We start from the raw sequence: 17795 nt of genomic DNA, 5'->3' as shown, positions 1-17795 counted from the left end.
AGCTCAGGCTACCATAACAAAATAGATGGGTTGTTTAACAGCAGAAATTTATTTTCTCACAGTTTTGGAGGCTAAAGGTCTGAGGTAAGTTGGGCTGTGCTGAGAGCTGCCTTTCTGGCTTGTATCTGGCTGTGTCTTGCTGCTCATTGTGCTCACATGGCCTTTCCTTCATCTTATGCACTAGGTGGGGTACTGTAAGCACTCTGGTGTGTCTCCTTGTAAGGGCACTATTGTGGTTTGTATCTAGATGTCCTTCCACAGCCTCAAGGAATGAGCAGTGCCAGCCCAAGGGAGAATCCAAGAGGGTTCCAACCATTGGCAGTGTTGATGGGATGGGGCTGCCCAAGCCCTTTGGAGTTCACATCTTGCAATACCTTCCCCTTCGTGCTGGACATGGACCTACAGGAATTAATGTTTGTCCTGCTGGGTTCTTGGTTTCTGTTCCCCTGTTCTTCCCTTTTGGAATGGAAATGTTTATTCTGTGCCACTGTTTGTTGGCAGTGTTTAACTTTCTAATTTGTACAGGGATTCCCAGCTGAGAATTAGCTCTAAATCTTAGAGGACCCTTTGGACTTGGTCTTGGACTTTTCAGCACTGCTAAACCTGTTAGGACTTTGGCGACTCTAGAGACAGACTAAATGCATTTTGTAGAAGGAAATGCCAGGGGCTGGGATGGAATGTGATGGTTTGTATCTAGATGTCCCTACAAGGCCTTTTGTGCTCGTGGATGGGGTTTTTGAAGGTTCCATTGGATTACTGACTTGCTTTTGGAGCCCACTCAAAAGAGATGCGTCACTGGGGGAGTGGCCTGAGGGCTGCTCCCTCCTGGCTCCTCCCTTGATCTCTCTCTCTGCTTGCTCTGAGTACCACCAAATTGGGGTAAGGCTTCAAAAATATTTTGAGGGAATACAGTTCAGTCCACAGTACCTAGAAAGCTCTCCTGTCCCTTTTCCCAATCAGTACTCCTTCACACTCCTAAAGGTAACTAGTATTCTTATTTCTAGTGTCGTAGATTAGTTTTTCCTTTTTTTTTTGGTACTGGGGATTGAACTGGGGATTGAACTCAGGACCTTGTGCTTGTGAGGCAGGCAGGGGCACCACTGAGCTAAATCCCTGGCCCAGTTTTTCCTATTTTTAAGATCCATGTATCCCTGTATATGGAATCATACAGTGTGCTTCTTTTCTTTTTCCTCTCTTTTGGTATCTGGCTTCTTTAGTTCATCATTATGCCTATGAAATTTAGTCCATGGAGCTGTATTTTTAAAAGTGTGTATTTCTAGGTTCTCTAGTATCTAATACTGATGTCATGGCCCCGAGGACAAGAAGCCTTCCTTGGTATATAGCAGGATTTCTAAACTTAGAAACTATTCATATTTTAGGTCAAATAACTCTTTGTTGAGGACTCTGTGCTGTAAGATATTTAGCAGAATCCCTGGCCTCTTCCTTCTAAATCCCAATAGCGTGCATCCCCTGTCCTCAAGTTAAGACAGTCAAAAATTTCTCCAGATATTGTCCAGTGTCTGGGGTAGGGGGAAAAGTCATCACCAGCTGAGAATAACTAATTTAGGGTGAAGATCCAGGGCCAGAGCCAAAGGCCTTTTGGGCCTAACAGTATCATTCCTAAGGTTCTGTGTATCATTTCTGTCACCAGTTAACTGGGGCTGCTCCATTTAAGAAGCTATAAGGTTAGTTTAAAGACTGCGTAAAAATATCACACATCTGTAGATTCTAACTGGTGAGCAGACCCTTAGAAATCACTGGAGACAGCTCTCATTTCACCAGTGGTGAAATTGAGATTCAATGAGGAACCAGTCCCAGGATCAGGGTGATGTGGGGTGGAAGCAGGCTGGAGTAGACAGTGCTGACTTTCCAGATGCCCCTTAGTGGCCTAAGTGGCCAAGAATTTACCTGAAAGTTTCTTTTGTGGATAATTTATGTTTCTCTGTGTTACCAGGTTACTTTTTTTTTTTTCTCATTGAAGATGAATTAATAGAAGCAATGTTTTATGAATCAGGAAAACTGACACTACATTCCTTACTGTAAACACTGAGTTGTTCAAGGGAGTACTGCTATTAAATCACCCAAGTCTTTTCTGATAAGTTAGATTGTCTTTGTTTTCTCAGAAATTTTATCTTCTGAATAATGATCAAGTCTAACTCTCTCTTACATAGTTTCATAGGACTATAATAACCCATAAACAACTTTTTAGAAACCATCTTTTTCCTCTTCTTCCAGAGTCATCTAAAACAATAGTATTTATGAAGATGTAAATTTTTTGGTTGTAATTGGTATCTGACAGATACAGTAAAAAATGGACTGATATTGTTATCTAACTATAGTTTATACAGTGAAAGCAAGGAGAGCAGAGCCAGTATAGGTTGAACATCCTTAATCCAAAATCAGAAATTTTCTAAGTGTCAACATGGCTCCCTAAGTGGAAAATTCTATACCAGGAAACTTTGTTTCATGTACAGAATTATTAAAAATATCATGTAAGATTGAGGTGGGCACTGTGGTACCTGCCTGTAATTTCAGCTTTTTGTGAGGTTGAAGCAGGAAGATTGTAAATTAGAGGCCAGCCTTGGCAATTTAGTGAAACTCTGTTTCAAAAAAGGCAGTGGGGGTGGAGGCTGGGGTTGTAGCTCAAGGGTACAATGCTTCTGGGGTAGATCTCCAATGCTGGGGGTAATATATATCTAAGAAGTATCTAAGCTATCTCATGTATATTCTAAATATTACAAAATTGTAAAACATCCCAAATATGAATCAATTCTGGCTCCAAGCATTTTGGATAAGCATGCTTATAAACTTTCAATACCCCATAGTTAGGCTTTTCTCCTTAGTCTTTGGTCTTAAATGTTGAACATTATTGTTTTAATATTATAATATGATTAATGAGGTTTGAGGGTAAAATATGTTTGAGATTAAATGCTTAATATCTTTGAGTCATCTTTATTGTGGAAATTCGGATTTACACTAAAAACCATATTTGGTAGTGGATGATGCAACATACATTAAAAAAGTTCATCTTCCAGAAGTTCTTTCTGAATGATATAAACTTGTAATTAAATAAATTATAATTTATTGTTAAATATTTATGAGAAGAGAAGAGTTCTTGAAGCAGAGATGTTCATAATTAAATGATAAAATGTTGCCAAATTGGCAATTTTGGAAAAAAACTAAAATAGGATTTTACGATAATATAAATCAGCAGAATTTATAAAATACTTTGTGTATTAGGAAACCCATGGTCCATAGAGGTTATCATTTCCTTTTTGTAGATGAAGAAATTGAGATGGAGAGATTTGAACTTTATCTCTAAGTAAACTGATCCACCTTCTGCTAATAAGTGAACAAAATGGATTCCAACCAGGTATTTGAGTTCAAAATCTAGTTGTCTACTTACCCATTCTGTTTGAAATATTTTTGAATATATTTTGCTATTAAAATTGTAAAGTAATTCAAAGAAGGAAGAACATTGTTGTAAATTTTGAAGCAAAGTGTATAAATAGCAACATGAGTTATTACCTCTTTATATAAAATCTCCTTTGACAATATCCAAAAAAATGTGAAGAGGAGCCGGGGATTTAGCTCAGTGGTGGCGCCGCCTGCCTTGCAAGCCCAAGGTCCTAAGTTCGTTCCCCAATACCAAAAAAAAAAAATGTAGAAAATCTAACTTGATTGGGCTGCAGGGTATTTGTAGTTGAAAGAGATGATACTTGGGTGTACAGTGAAATTAGAATTCCTCATTGAATGGCAGTAATTATTATTTGACTATATCGATATTTCTCGGTCTATAATGGAGCCTGTCCCAAAAAAACCATTATAAATTTGATAATCAGAAATTGAAAACTCACTTTATATTATATAATTTACTGAATTAGCAACACAGTACGCTGTAGTGTCTCTGTTATTGTTTCTTGTGATTGGCTAACTAGGAGTTTGGGCTCACTCTGGAGGGTATAGTGTCTCATATCCATTGGCTGGGAAAAGATCAAAATTCAAAGTAATTTCTACAGAATGCGTATCAATTTTTTACCATTGTGAAGTAAAAAAATTATTAAACCATCGTACCTGGGGGACCATGGGTATTTTAATTCTGCAGGGAAAGTAGTTGTCCCTGTACAAGTCATTAAATCAAGAGAGATTTCTTTAACACAGAAGAAAATTAAATGGCTTTGTCTTTATTCTTTTATCTTTCTCAGCTGTTTGTATTTTTTAGATAACTGAACTGTTTGGTTTGAGGGTAGTAAGGAAAAGGGCAAATTTATATAGGTTTAGTACGTTGGATTGTGCCTAAAAAGAAAGGTTAGGAAGTTCCCTGCAGCATCCTGTATATTAGGTCAAAAGAACATATACAGGACAGATTTCATCATATACAAAATACTTTTCTTTCTGACATATACTCTTTAAATAGTTTAAAGAGAGAAAGGCAATAGCAACAGGCCTTAATCTTAATCTTTGTAACAGTGTTTTTCTAGTGGGGCCTTGGGAGGGTAGTTTTGCCAAGGGCATTGCAGGTAGTAAACACTGAACCAGGATTTATTTGTTAGGTCCAGCTCAGATACTCTACCAAAGATTGGCAGACTATGGTCCATGGGCCAAATAAGCCAAGAAGGATTTTTATGTCTTTAAATTACTCCAAAAAAAAAATCAAAGAAGTATATTTTTATGACACATGAAAATTAGATGAAATTCAAATTTTAATGTTCACGATTAAAGTTTTATTGGAACACAGACATGCTTATTGTTTCCATATTATCTATGGCTGCTTTCAAGCTAGAATGACAGAATTGAGTAGTTGCAATAGAGACTGGACCACAAAGCCTAAAATAATTTATCTCCTGTCCCTTTAAAGAAAAAGTTTGCTGACCCTTACCCCGGAGACTAGTAACTTGGCAAGGGTTTGGCAGACAGATGTAGGATGGGTGGCTCTGAGGCTTTTCCTATTTTCTGTCAGCTCTGAGGCTCTGATCTTCTGGAGAATATCCTGGAAGTAACAGAGAAATAGTGAATAACAGCCATTTCAGGGATAACCCAGTGATCTTTAAAGACTGAATGTTTTCTCAGCTTGGAAGTCCACAAGCTCTCCTAAGAGGTATTTGTGTTTGTCAGCTTTACGTCACTGTGACAAAATACTGTATGTGAGAGAAAATCAGCGTAAAGGAAGAAAGATGTATTTTGGTTCATGGTTTCAGTCCATGGTCACTTGTCTCTGTTGTTCCTGGGCCTGTAGTGAGGCAGAACATCATGATAAAAGTGTGTGGTCGGGTAGAGCTGCTTACTTCCTGGCGGCCTAGAAGTGAGAAGGGAAGGGGCCACGGACAAACTATATCTTTTGAAGATGTCCCCACTGACCTCTTTCCTCCAACCAGGCCCTACCTCATGAAGTTTCTACCACCTCCCAATGGCCCATTAAGCTTTGAACCCATCAGTAGGTTAATTGATTGGTAAGATCAGAGCCCTTGTAATACAGTCACCTTCTAAAACCCCTATCTGCTGTAGCAGAGATCAAGCCTTCGTATGCTTGAGCTTTGGGGGACATTTCAGATCCAAACCATAACAGTACTGTACTTGTGGCTGATGCTTTAAAAGTAAAAGAATCTCATGAATTAATAATTGGTACCAGAAAACATGTGTATAGATATTTTAATACATACAGTAAGCATGAATACCATAAGAGATTTAAGATTCAGCCCATCTGCAAAATCCTGAAGGGGCCATTCTTTGAAAATACTGATTTAAAATGGTTTACAAATGCTTTGCTTAGAAGTCTGAATATTTATTTAAATATCTACTCTTTTCTGCCTTGATTAAATATATTTAATATGGTTATATTGACAATGTGAAAATGACCATATTTTCCATAATTAAGACTCACATGTTAATAGCGTATGATCTGAAATTATTTGGTACATTTTACTCTGTGTTTATATTTAGTTCATTTCACCTTATATGCAGTTTGGGGATTTTTTTCTGATTTAAGAATGTTGATGTGCCTTAAAGGGGCATGTTAGTTGGACATTGAATGACAGGTGAATGCAGGCAATAAGAAAATGGAAGTCTGGCCAGCCCATACTGTAGTTTTAGAAAGCTATTTCTCTAAAACTGTAGTCTTTGATTTTTTTTCTCTAATTTTTTTATATCTTCTAGTAGTGGTGAAGAAATCTAGATCATGGGAACTTCCCACTAAAAGAATTCTTCATTTTTAGCAGAATGGGTGTCCTACTGCAGCCTCTGCAGATTAGTGAGTCATTTCCTTTGTTTTAGTAGGGATTTTTTTTTTTATTGAAGTGTGATCCACAATCAGAAAAACACCCAAATTATGAGTCGAGATTGATGAATTTTCACAAAGTGGGCACACTGTTAACTAGCATTCAGATTAAAAAAAAGTTTACCCCCCCCCCTTTTTTGGTATTGAACTCGGGTTCTTGCACTTGCAAGGCAGGCGGCGGAACCACTGAACTAAACCAGCCCTTTTAAAACCTCCTTCATTCCTCTTCTGTCTCTTTATCCCAAGGGTAACCAATCCAGGCTTCTAAGAACAGTGATGTTTGCCCTACATTTTAAGGCTCTCTGTTTCTTGTGTAGTTGAGGAGACCTGTGCAGTTCAGTAAGACTTTGCCAAGTGGCACAGGGAGAGTAGTTTGTTGCTCAGGGCCCTCATTCCCTGGGATGCTCTCTGAAGCACTGTTTAGTGCAGCCAGAGCCCCCCCCCCCCTTCCCATCATGTGCAGAGGCTGAAGCATTGCTGACATGGAGGCTCCTTGGTGCTGTTAGTCTGTCCTTGCTGACCTTTTCTTTCAGCTGACCTGTCCAGCCCCAGTTTTGGTGCATTGACCATTCCACATCCTGCTTCCGGGGGTTCTCAGTGGGACTTCTTCCGGGTTCCTTCCTCCATAGCTCCCAAATGTGTAGATTTTTCCAATACAAATCTTAGATTTGGGGATACCCCCCATCATTTTAATTCTGTTGGACAAAGTTAGTGAAGTTATTTTCATGATCAGTTTTTAGTATCTTGGTTCAACATTGATATAATGGCTTATTAACCTTTATATTTTATAGCAAAATTGATGTTTATTTTGTAGAAGGGATAAAAGTTATCCTTAAATTTATGAAATCAACCTCTAATGGAAACTTTAATGAAGTGAGATGATGACTACATCAAAATATAGATTTGGAAACTTTAATAAAACATGCTGTAAAATTAATTTCTGCTGGGTGATCTATAATGTATGACAGATCTGATTTTCCCCAGATACGGCATTATATACATCTTTCTTTTTTCCTAGGCACTTGTGGAACAAACTTATTTTCTTTTGTACTCCTACCTTGATATTATATAGAAAATTCTTTCTATATGTATCTGTTTGTTCTTCTGGTTTGGAATTCTGTTCACGTGAAAATGTGGCCATTTCTTTTACATACCACTGATTTTTCTTGTAGAGGGAAAGCGCTAGTCTGGACCAAATGTGATCTGAATTCATGCCACATTCTGTCACTGCCTTATGCTCTGTGGCCTCAGAAATGTTAAGCATCAGTTGGTAGTTAGAAGGGAATGTTTTTGCTCAGGTCTATGCTTGCCAATTGGTGCTGATTTGGCTGAGGAGGGCAGGAAGTCTTCAAGAGGGACAGACTCCCAACAGATGGAAGAGTAAAGCATGTCCAGCTCATGAGGTAAATGAATACCTACTGTACACCAGGCCCTGTTCCAGGAGCTTGGGAGTCAGTCAGTGACCAAAACATTATTCATCTGCAGCTTACGTTCTGGCAGAGGTGACAGACATTAAGGGAGCTGGGGAAGTGCTGGGTGGGGGTCAGTTGCACTTTTAAGTAACATTTTCTAGTTTGTCCTTAAAGGAAAGGTGACAGTTTGTTGAAATGGAAGTAGAGAATCAACCATGAGCAAATCTGCAAGCAAAATTCCTAACAGAGGAAGCAGCACAAAGGGTTTAGGCAGCCATGTGCCTAATCCATTAGGGATCAGCAAGGGTGTCCCAGTGCAGCTGGGGCCCAGGGAAGGAGTGGGAACAGGGCTGGAGATAAGTCAGGGTAACAAGAGGAGGTGGGGCCCCATTTGTAGAACTTTACTGTGTTCCAGAGGTTTAAGTGGAGGATGAATATGATCTGACTGACTTTAAAAGGATCACTAGGTTCTGATTAGATTAGACTGGAGGAGGCTGAGACTGAATACCTTTCTAGTTCTGCCATCCCCATTCTCCCACAGGTAAAGATGGCCAGGGGATTTTATTGGGTCAAAAGATTACAATGATTTTCTTAAAACTTTAGTTTAAAACTTATGGTATATATGGGGTTTCTTTTTTTGTTGCTGTTAAAGATTAAAGTCATCTTGAAACTTTATAAAGAATACCAAAGTGTTTTTATGTTTACTCCAACTGAGCTATTTTTGTTTTACCCTTGTGCTCTTGCCTTTAAAGTTAATATCCTTTAATGCTCATTTTAAAAAGTCCTTATCTTCCTGCTGTGGATTTATGGCAGTAATAGTGCCCTTTTAACATTAACCTGTGCTTCATAGCTGAGATATAATTATATATTACATTAGTGTTATAACTGTAATGCTAGACCAGTGGGATTTCACATGTACGGTAGAAGCCATGAGTTTAAAACAAAGAAGAAAATAAGCAACAAGAATTACTGTTTAAAGTTTTCTTTTTTTAATTGAATAATTTTGTTCCTAATCTTTTAGCTGTGTCAGTTTTTTAATGATGGTGATAATTTTACCACCTGTTGATATAACTAGCAGTAGGAGTTATATACATTCTGTTGATCAAGAATCTTATGCAAGGGGGGCCAGGGATTTTGCTCAGTGGTTCCACTGCCTGCCTCGCAAGCGCAAGATCCCGAGTTCGATCCTCGGTACGGAAAAAAAAGAATCTTATGCAAGAGAGCTGGGGGTACAGCTCAGTGGTAGAGCTGCCTAGCGTGTAGAAAGCCCTGGGTTCAATTCCCAGTACTGGCAAAACCCCCCAAACAATAAGAATTTTGTGCAAGAGTAATACAGTATATTTAAGATTCATAATGTAATTGCTTATTAAATAGCAATACTTTTTGTAGGGCTTTTCTTAATCAGTTGTTGGAGAAACGGGTGATCTTGCTTACAATATTTGTGGTCTAAAAGCTAGCTGCTATTTTATTTATTTATTTGTTTATTTATTTTTTGGTACAGGGGATTGAACTCAGGATCCTTGTGCTTGTGAGGCAGGTGCGGTGCCAGCTGCTATTTATATTAGTATAGTTTTTGGTAGTAATGGTATTTCTTAAAGTAGTAGTATAATAATAAATCTGATGTGCTGGATGTTATGTGTACAAGTAGACACTGCTCTCGAAACCTTGTAAACTAAAGAATGTGTCAGTGAAGACCTGGACATGAATAAAAAAGAAATATTTTAGCCAAGCATGGTGGCACACACCTATAATCCCAGCTACTTTTTAACACTGTCTGCTCAGGAGGCTGAGGCAGGAGAATTGCAAGTTTGAGGCCAGCCTGGGCATTTTAGGGAGACCCTATCTCAAAAAAAAAACCCAAAACCTAAAGAAGTCTTGTTAGCAAGGACGGAGTTGTGTTAGAATAATGTGGGAAAGTGGTTAGCCAGAAGACATGTATTCTTCTGGTTTCAGTTTAGTCAAAGTGCAACAGAGTATACTAGGAATGTGCCTGAGCTTTTGTAGACTGGAGTTACTTCTGGAGCCTCTGTAGTGATTATGAGAATCATGTGAGACAAGACCCTGCATGGTGCCCTTCTGGTGGTGGTGTTTTTCTTTTTTCTTTTCTTTTCTTTTCTTTTCTTTCTTTCTTTCTTTCTTTCTTTTTTTTTTTGATGGTGGTAGTGTTTTTCAAGACATGTGGAGGGGGCTGGGGATTTAGCTCAGTGACACCACGCCTTGCTCCCAAGCACAAGGTCCTGGGTTCAATCCCTGGTACAAAAAAAAAAAAAAGAAAAAGACAAGAGGAATAGGGCATGCAAGATGATTGTTCCTTAAGCTAGAAGTTGCCACAGTGGCTTCCATATCCTATTGCTTTGGGTCTATGGAAGGAGGCAGGAATTGTACTATATCTTTCTTTGCATTTGTTCTGGTGGCTGAAATCAGTCTTGGGGCTGTCAATATGTACAGAAATGATCTGTTTCTTCACAGTCTGACTCATTTTCTCTGTCAGGCCTGTTCTTGGTCTATGTTCAGGAACAAATCCTGCTTGCTGATGAGCTGTCTCCTTGTCTGTTTACAAAAAGTCCTAGTGTTTCCCTAAGCTTATATCAGATTTAGGCAGTGTTTCAAGCCTATCTCTCCCTTGATTTAGGTCTCTTGTATTTTGCCCCCATCTAGGATCTGCATCTGCAATGGATACTGAGGGGTTTGGTGAGCTTCTTCAGCAAGCTGAACAGCTTGCCGCTGAGACTGAGGGCATCTCAGAGCTTCCCCATGTGGAACGGAACTTACAGGAGATCCAGCAGGCAGGCGAGCGCCTGCGTTCCCGTACCCTCACACGCACTTCCCAGGAGACAGCAGATGTCAAGGCGTGAGTACTGGTGGGGAGGCAGCCTTGGTGCTGGGTGGTTTGGGGGCAGAATCCGTTTCTTTCCTGCCTTGAATTTGGATACAGCCTGTGAATGACAGTCACAAGCCAGATTCGCAGGAACTCAGAGAGGTTTTGTAAACAGGTCAGCAGCCTTGCTTTGTCTACTTGGCACTCCAGTTTTCCGGCCTGTCTGTTTGACCAAGCTGTGAGCTCGTGTCACAGCGGAGACGATCAGGGTGGAAGGGGCCCGAAGAGGTCTGTCATACAGAATCTGGTCACTGTCATTCTTGCTTGGGTTTGCCAGTATTGGGTCATAAATGGCTCCTACAAATATCTTAGTAGATATGGGCCTTGGCTATAAGTGGTACCTTTCAAGCCAGAAAGTACTCAGCAATGAGCAAAGTTTTTAAGGGCACTTGGAAGAAATAGATGGTACTCGGTGACAAGAGGCCACCTAAGCGAGGAGTGATTCTGCCTGCTTATTGTCAGTGAGTCCAAAGCCTGCCTCTGAATGGCCTTGAAACACAGTACTTCCTGGCTGATTGTAGAACAGCGATGTGGGTGACTCAAGAGAAAATGCTGACTAACTGGGCCAGCAACTACTACTGCCACACAGCATCCATTGGGCTCTTGATTCCATAAAGGTGTGTTTAGCATCTTCACTGGGCCAAACCTGGACCATATCTGGAACCACTACCATGAATTAGACCTGGTCCTTGCCCTCCAGGAGCTTATAATTTGCAGGACCGAACAGAAAGAACCATGTTGCTTTCCAGAAGAAATGTGATTTACTGGCTACTTAATACCTCTCAGATTCTTGGTTTGATTTAAGATTTTGCTTGATCTTCATAGCCAGCGTGTAAGGCTTGTGATACCCTTATTACTGTGAATGAAAAGTCTCAAGAAGGCAAAAAACTCACCTCATACAATTGGTGTGGTGAGCTAGGATTCAGACCCAGTGAGGCTGACTCCAGAGCACAGGTTCCCAAACCCCTGATGGAATGACAATGGGGGAATGAAGCAGAAACTGCTACTGTGCCTTTGGTGGGTCTGGAAAGTCACTGAGGTTCTATGCGAGAGATACACGAAATTGTCAGTCATCTCTTTAGTCTTCATTCCTTGGATTTAAGAAAGACTTAAATGCTGGTATTAATGTAAGGACATTGTTTTATGTTTCTGGAGTGATTATGAGGACTGCATTCTTTATTTTTTGCAACTAAACTTGAGAGCTGAATGTTCTGGCTGCTCTTTGGAGTCAGTAAGGATGTGGAAATTCTTCTGTAGCTCTACCCAAAGTGTTCTTTTTATTAAAACTTTTTTTGATGGTACTGGGGATTGAACTCAGGGCTGGTGCACGCCCTGCAAGTGCTGTGCCACTGAGCTACATTGCCAGCCTTTGCTATGAGGCAGGTTCAGGTTAAGTTGCCCAGGCTGGCCTCAAACTTGCAATCCTCCTGCCTTAGCCTCCCAGGGAGCAGAGATTACAGGCATGAGTCACTGTGCCTGGCAACCCAACCAGCCTTTAGGCATTTCTACTGACTTCCCCTCCCCAAAGGCTTCTTATTGCAGCCCCTGGCTGCCTGTGGTTACGCCTAGTTTTGAGCATGCAGGCTCTGCTTGTGTTCAGTGATGCTGTTGGAGTGAAGGCCTGTAATACCAGCTGAGTTGCTATAGTTATAATTTAATTGCATCAGCTTTACAGTCTATTAAGAGCAAAAAAGGAAAATGTTTTCTTGGTAACAATTATCAGTCATGCTCTTTTTCTTGTAAATTTCCATTCTTCATCTCTTTTTACCTTAAATTCATTATTTTAGGGAGCAGGAAATTGGAACTTTGAAAGAATGGGTATAGGGTGGGGCAGATGCTTAAAAAGAAACCAAAGGGCTGATGACTATATTTTTCCATCTTTTTGATAGGCAGAGATTAAAAAATGTGTTGTGAATATTTTAGTACATACAGGATGAAGACAGAAAGGAGAACTGAGTAGGAAAATTTTTTACACGAAATAAGTTGTTTTTGTTTTTTTTTTTGGTACAGGGGATTGAACTCAGGACCTTGCGCTTTCTAGGCAGGCACGGTGCCACTGAGCCAAATCCCCAGCCCTGCATGAAACAAATTTTTAAAGAAGATCCTGTCTTTAAGATGTGAGATTGTAGATTTCAGACTAAATTGTTTTGTGCTGGATTATTTGCTTATATGTACTGGGTTGGATTTTTCTCTTTAGGGAACAGATTTGATAGATTTTTGCATGTGTGTGTTTGATCTTTTTAAATTGTTCAGTTTTTTCACACATGGAGAAGAGTAATATAACATATAAAGGTGTAAATCAGGGATTTGTAGACTATGGCTCATGAGCCACCTCCAGCCTACCGCCTTTTAAAATTTTATTGGAGCATAGCATACTTGTGTATGTATTGTCTCTGTGCTGTTTTTATACTACAATAGCAGAGGTTAGTTGTGACAGAGATTATGTTTTTTACAAAGCCTGAAATACTTGCTGTCTTCTTCAGAACAAGTTTACTGACTCCTGGTATAAAAATAAAATGAGTACATACCCGTGTACATATTGCAGAGCGAAGATACAGATTATCAGTATCTGTGAAGCACCCTGAGTGCCTGTCATCAGTTGCATTTCCCACATTCCAGCAAGGTGGCTTGCTGGATTTTTCCATTCAGACTGAAGCCAAACAACCTAGAGGTGTGCGAAGAAAAAGCCAGCAGTCATTCTGTCCCCCTAACTTTATCCTCTAAGGTAACTTGTGTTTATTTTGTTTATTCTTTTACAGTTTTCTCCACAATCATGCAAAGCACGTAAAAAAATCTGTTGTGTTTGACCAAAGTTACATAGCAAATTATAACTTCACTTGTCTTAATACTACTAAACTGTTTTATTTTATTTATTTATTTTTATGTTTTTGGTACTGGGGATCGAACTTGGGACCTTGCACTTGTGAGGCAGGCGGCGGAACCACTGAGCTAAATCCCGGGTCCCTAAACTATCTTTTAAGGCACTTGATATTTATTAGGCACTGTGCCATGTACTTAACATACATTATATAATTTCGTCCTAAACTAACCTTGTGAAATAAGTGATAGCTCCATTTTATAAGTGAGGAAGATCAGGTAGCAAATGGGCACCCAGAATTCAAACTCAGCTTCGTTAATAAAAATCCCTTTTGGCACTTGCCATATGGCACTTTTCAGTTCCCAGAAAATTGTCAAGTCATTTTCCTATTAGGTCTTCAAAGCTGTAGAGCAGGGAGAGGCAAGGATTTATTTTTACATTTAACAGAGGAAAAAACTGGAGCTTGGAAAGGTAGTGTGTCTAAAATTTTCAGTGAATTAAAGTACAGGTGAAACTTGAACCCTAGCCTCCTGACCTTTTTTATGAACTTCATGTGTATTGGGAACAGCCTTTGTACTCTCATTCTCCTGGGTCTGGAGTGTTTTACTCCAGCTTCTGTGACGTTCTGCTCATGGTGGGGGGGGGGGGCACACTGCCTACCCAGTAGGAATTCGGGCAGGTAGAAGGCAGAGAACCTTTAGATTTTTCCATCCTTAGAAGCTGAAAGTTTCTGGTGCAGCCTTTGCTTGTAAAACCATCCCTATCCTAGGTTCCCTACCTTCTTCATCAATACTCCTTTCCTCTCTACCTCCCCCCATCAGGGTTTCTGCATACATAAAACATAAACCATCTGCATAGTTCCTGTAGGCACCACCCACTTAGATGACCATTCTCCTCTAATAATCCTAATAGTTGATTTTTAAATTCTAAGGTTTTCGACTCTGATACACATTCAAGTCATTTGGGCACTGAATGCAGTCTCACATATCACTGATGGAGATACAGCATCATGGGACCGAATTGGGAATAACTAGCAAGTGGAAGTAACCCTGCACTTCCATTTCTAGGGATCTATCACAAAGATATACTGGCAAATTATGAAAAGTCTTGTGCACAAAGATATTTATTTCAATATTATTTGTAGTAGCAAAAATAAGAACTCAAATGTCCATCAGTAGGGCACTGGTTGAATAAATGTGGCACCTCTGTATTCTGGAATACTTTTTAGTGTCAAGGAATGACAATACACACTACTGTGGAGTGATTCCAGGACATACTATTAAGTAAAAACTGCAAGGAGGAGAAAAGTATATAATATTCTTATTATTTATTTTAAAATGCAGATAAAAGACATCCTGTGTTCATGGATCAGAAGACTTAAATATTAAGGTGTTAATATTCCCCAAATTGGTCACAGTTGGCCTTTTTTTGCGGAAATTGACAAATTGATCCTAATTGCAGGGAACCTAGAATAGCCAAAATGATCTTTAAAAGGCAGAAGGAAAGTGGAAGACCCATACTTCTGATTTTGAAATTTACTAGAATGCCATAGTAATCAAATTTGTGTGATACTGGTATAAGGATAGATATATAGATTGATGGAATAGAATTTTGAATCTAGAAATAAATCCACATGTCCTTGATTAGCTGATTTTTAACAAGAGTGCCAAGACCATTCAATGTGGAAAAAATAGTCTTTTTGAACAAATGATGCTGGATATCTACATGTAAAAGAATGAAGCTGGATGTCTACCTCTTACCATACACATAAATTAAATTTAAAATGGGTTACAGGACTAAATGGAAGAGTTAAAACTATAAAACTCTTAAGAAAATGTAGGCATAGGGCTGGGGATTTAGCTCAGTGGTTCTAGCACCTGCCTCAAAAGCCCAAGGTCCCAAGTTCAATCCCTGGTACCAAAAAAAAAAAAAAGAAAAGAAAATGTAGGCATAAATCATCCTGACCTTTGGTTTGGGAGAGCCTTTTAAAATATAACATTAATAGTGTAAGTGACAGAAGAAAAAGATCAGTTGAACTTAATCAGAATTAAAAGCATCTGAAAGTTGGGCTTGGTGATGTATATATGTTACTTAGGAGGCTGAGGCAGGAAGATCACAAGTTCAAAGCCAGCCTAGGGAATTTAGTGAGACCCTGTTCGAACAAACAAACAAAGGCTGTGGATGTAGTTCAGTGGTAAAGCCCTTGCCTGGCATGTGAACTAACCATGTAACCTAGCATATGAACTAACCTTGAGTTCAGTTTCCAGCACGGCAAAAAGAAACAAACTCTTTCATACTGTCAAGAAAACCAAAGTAGCATGCTACCACAGTGGTACATGCCTTGATCTCAGCACTTTGGAGGCTGAGGTAGGAGGATCCCAAGTTCAAGACTAGCCTGGGCTATATAATGAATTCAAGTCAACCTGGACTACATAGCAAACTCCTGTGTCCCCAAAAAATCAAAACCAAAAGACAACACCAAAAACCACCACTACCACCACCAAAACACCACAGAATGGAAAAAAAATTGTAAATTATATATCTGTTAAGGGACTTGTGTTCAGAACATGTTTTTAAAAACCAAACTCAGAATTTAATAAAAAAGACATTTGTAATCTTAAAAATGAGCAAAAGATTTTGTCTAATAAGCAATGCTGAGAAACAAGCAATGAGAAATGCTGAATGTCATTTGTTATCAGGGAACTGCAAGTCAGAAAGCACAATGAGACACTCCCACACACCTACCAGGATAGCTATACTCAAAACAACACACAAGTATTGATAAGAATGTGGAAGAAATCCACGGGCCGGGGATTTAGCTCAGTGGTTCTGCTCCCTGCCTTGCAAGTGCAAGGTACCAAGTTTAATCCCTGGTACCAAAAAAAGAAAAAAGAATGTGGAAGAAATCAAAGCCATCATACACTGTTAGCCAGTTTTCTGTCATGGTGACAAAATAACTGAGAAAAGTCAGTGTAAAGGAGTAAAGATTTTTCTCCCCTTACAATTTCAGAGGTTTTAGTCTGTGGTCATTTGGGTCCATTGTTTCTAGGCCTATGGCAAGAGGACAGAAACATCATGGCAGAGGAAAGCTACTTGCCTCGTGATGACTGGAAGCAGAGAGCAAGAGCCAGAGTGAAAGGGACCCGGGACAAAATTTACCCTTAAAAGCACTTGTCCTAGTGACCTGATTCCTTCAATTAGGCTGTGCCTTCTAATAAGCACATTGAGCCATTTAATCTACATGATAAAATTAGAGCCCTCATATTTCAAACCTTCCCCAAAGCCCCATCAGCTGGCAACCAAGTTTTCAACACAGTGAACCTTTTGGGGACCTTTTGGATCCCAGACATAACATACAGTGTTATTGGGGATGTAAAATAATTCAGCTTTTTTGAAGATCTTTTAGCAATTCCTCAAAAGGGTAAATATAGTTACCATATGATCTAGCAATTCCATTTCTAGGCCTATACCCAAGAGATGAAAACATTTGTCCACGCAAAATCTTGTACATGAATGTTTATGGCAGCACTTTTTTTTTTTTTTTTCCTGTACTGGGGATTGAACTCAGGACCTTACACTTGCCAGGCAGGTGCAGTGCCACTGAACTACATCCCTGACCCCATGGCAGCATTTTTTATAATAGCCAAAAAGTAGAAATAACTCAGATGTCCATCAACTGATGAATGTATGCATAAAATAATTTATAGCTATATAATGGGCTATATTTGGCAGTACAAAATAATGAAGTTCTAATATATACTCTTAACATAGATAAACCTTGAAAGTATTATGCTAAGTGGAAGAAGTCAGTCACAAAAGACTACCTATTGTATTTATATATTTATGGGCAATGTTCAGAACAGTCAAATCTAGAGAGATGGAAGGATCAATTAGTAATCTCCAAGGGTTGGGGTGACTAGATGGGGGGAAGTGACTACTGATGGGTAGTTTTCTTTTTTTTGGTACCGGGGATCAAACTCGGGTCCTTGTGCTTGCGCAGCAGGCAGCCGAAACCACTGAGCTAAATCCCTGGCAAGGTAGTTTTCTTTTTGAAGGTGATAAAAATGTTCTAGAATTGATTGTGGTGATGGTTGCATAAATGTAATTATACTTAACCACTGACTTATCCACTTTAAATGGTGAATTATATAGTATATGAATTTTATCTCAAGCTGTTTGAAAAAAGCAGGTAATACAAGTGTAGTACGTGTACTAGCTGATTTAAAAAGAAGGAAACTATTTTAAAAGTACCTGGGGTTTGTTTTTAATCAGGAATAGTAAGACACAAAGGCAAGGAAATGATTGACATGAAGCAGTAAGGTTTTACTCACAGGTTCTAAAAACAGGAGGCACAGCACACCACACTGTGGCAGGTGGGGAAGGCCTGGGATTGATCAGGAGTGTTGGCAGTTG

The 17795-nt window shown here is 39.3% G+C and overlaps 1 protein-coding gene across 4 annotated transcripts in view; it reads left to right on the top strand.

The window, feature by feature from the left end:
- Nup93 (nucleoporin 93) overlaps positions 1 to 17795 on the top strand; it is a 138161-nt gene that overhangs the window by 27947 nt on the left and 92419 nt on the right. For all 4 annotated transcript variants that reach the window (XM_021257019.2, XM_004843201.4, XM_087184373.1 and 1 more), the window contains one exon: positions 10345 to 10537. In XM_021257019.2, coding sequence (XP_021112678.1) covers positions 10345 to 10537 — 193 coding nt within the window. The remainder of the gene's footprint in view (positions 1 to 10344; positions 10538 to 17795) is intronic.

This window comes from Heterocephalus glaber, unplaced genomic scaffold, assembly GCF_053883595.1.
Source record: "Heterocephalus glaber isolate CG9 unplaced genomic scaffold, H.glaber_assembly_v1.0 deba00000071, whole genome shotgun sequence".
Lineage (NCBI taxonomy): Eukaryota > Metazoa > Chordata > Mammalia > Rodentia > Bathyergidae > Heterocephalus > Heterocephalus glaber.
This window is presented reverse-complemented; position numbering and strand designations above follow the sequence as displayed.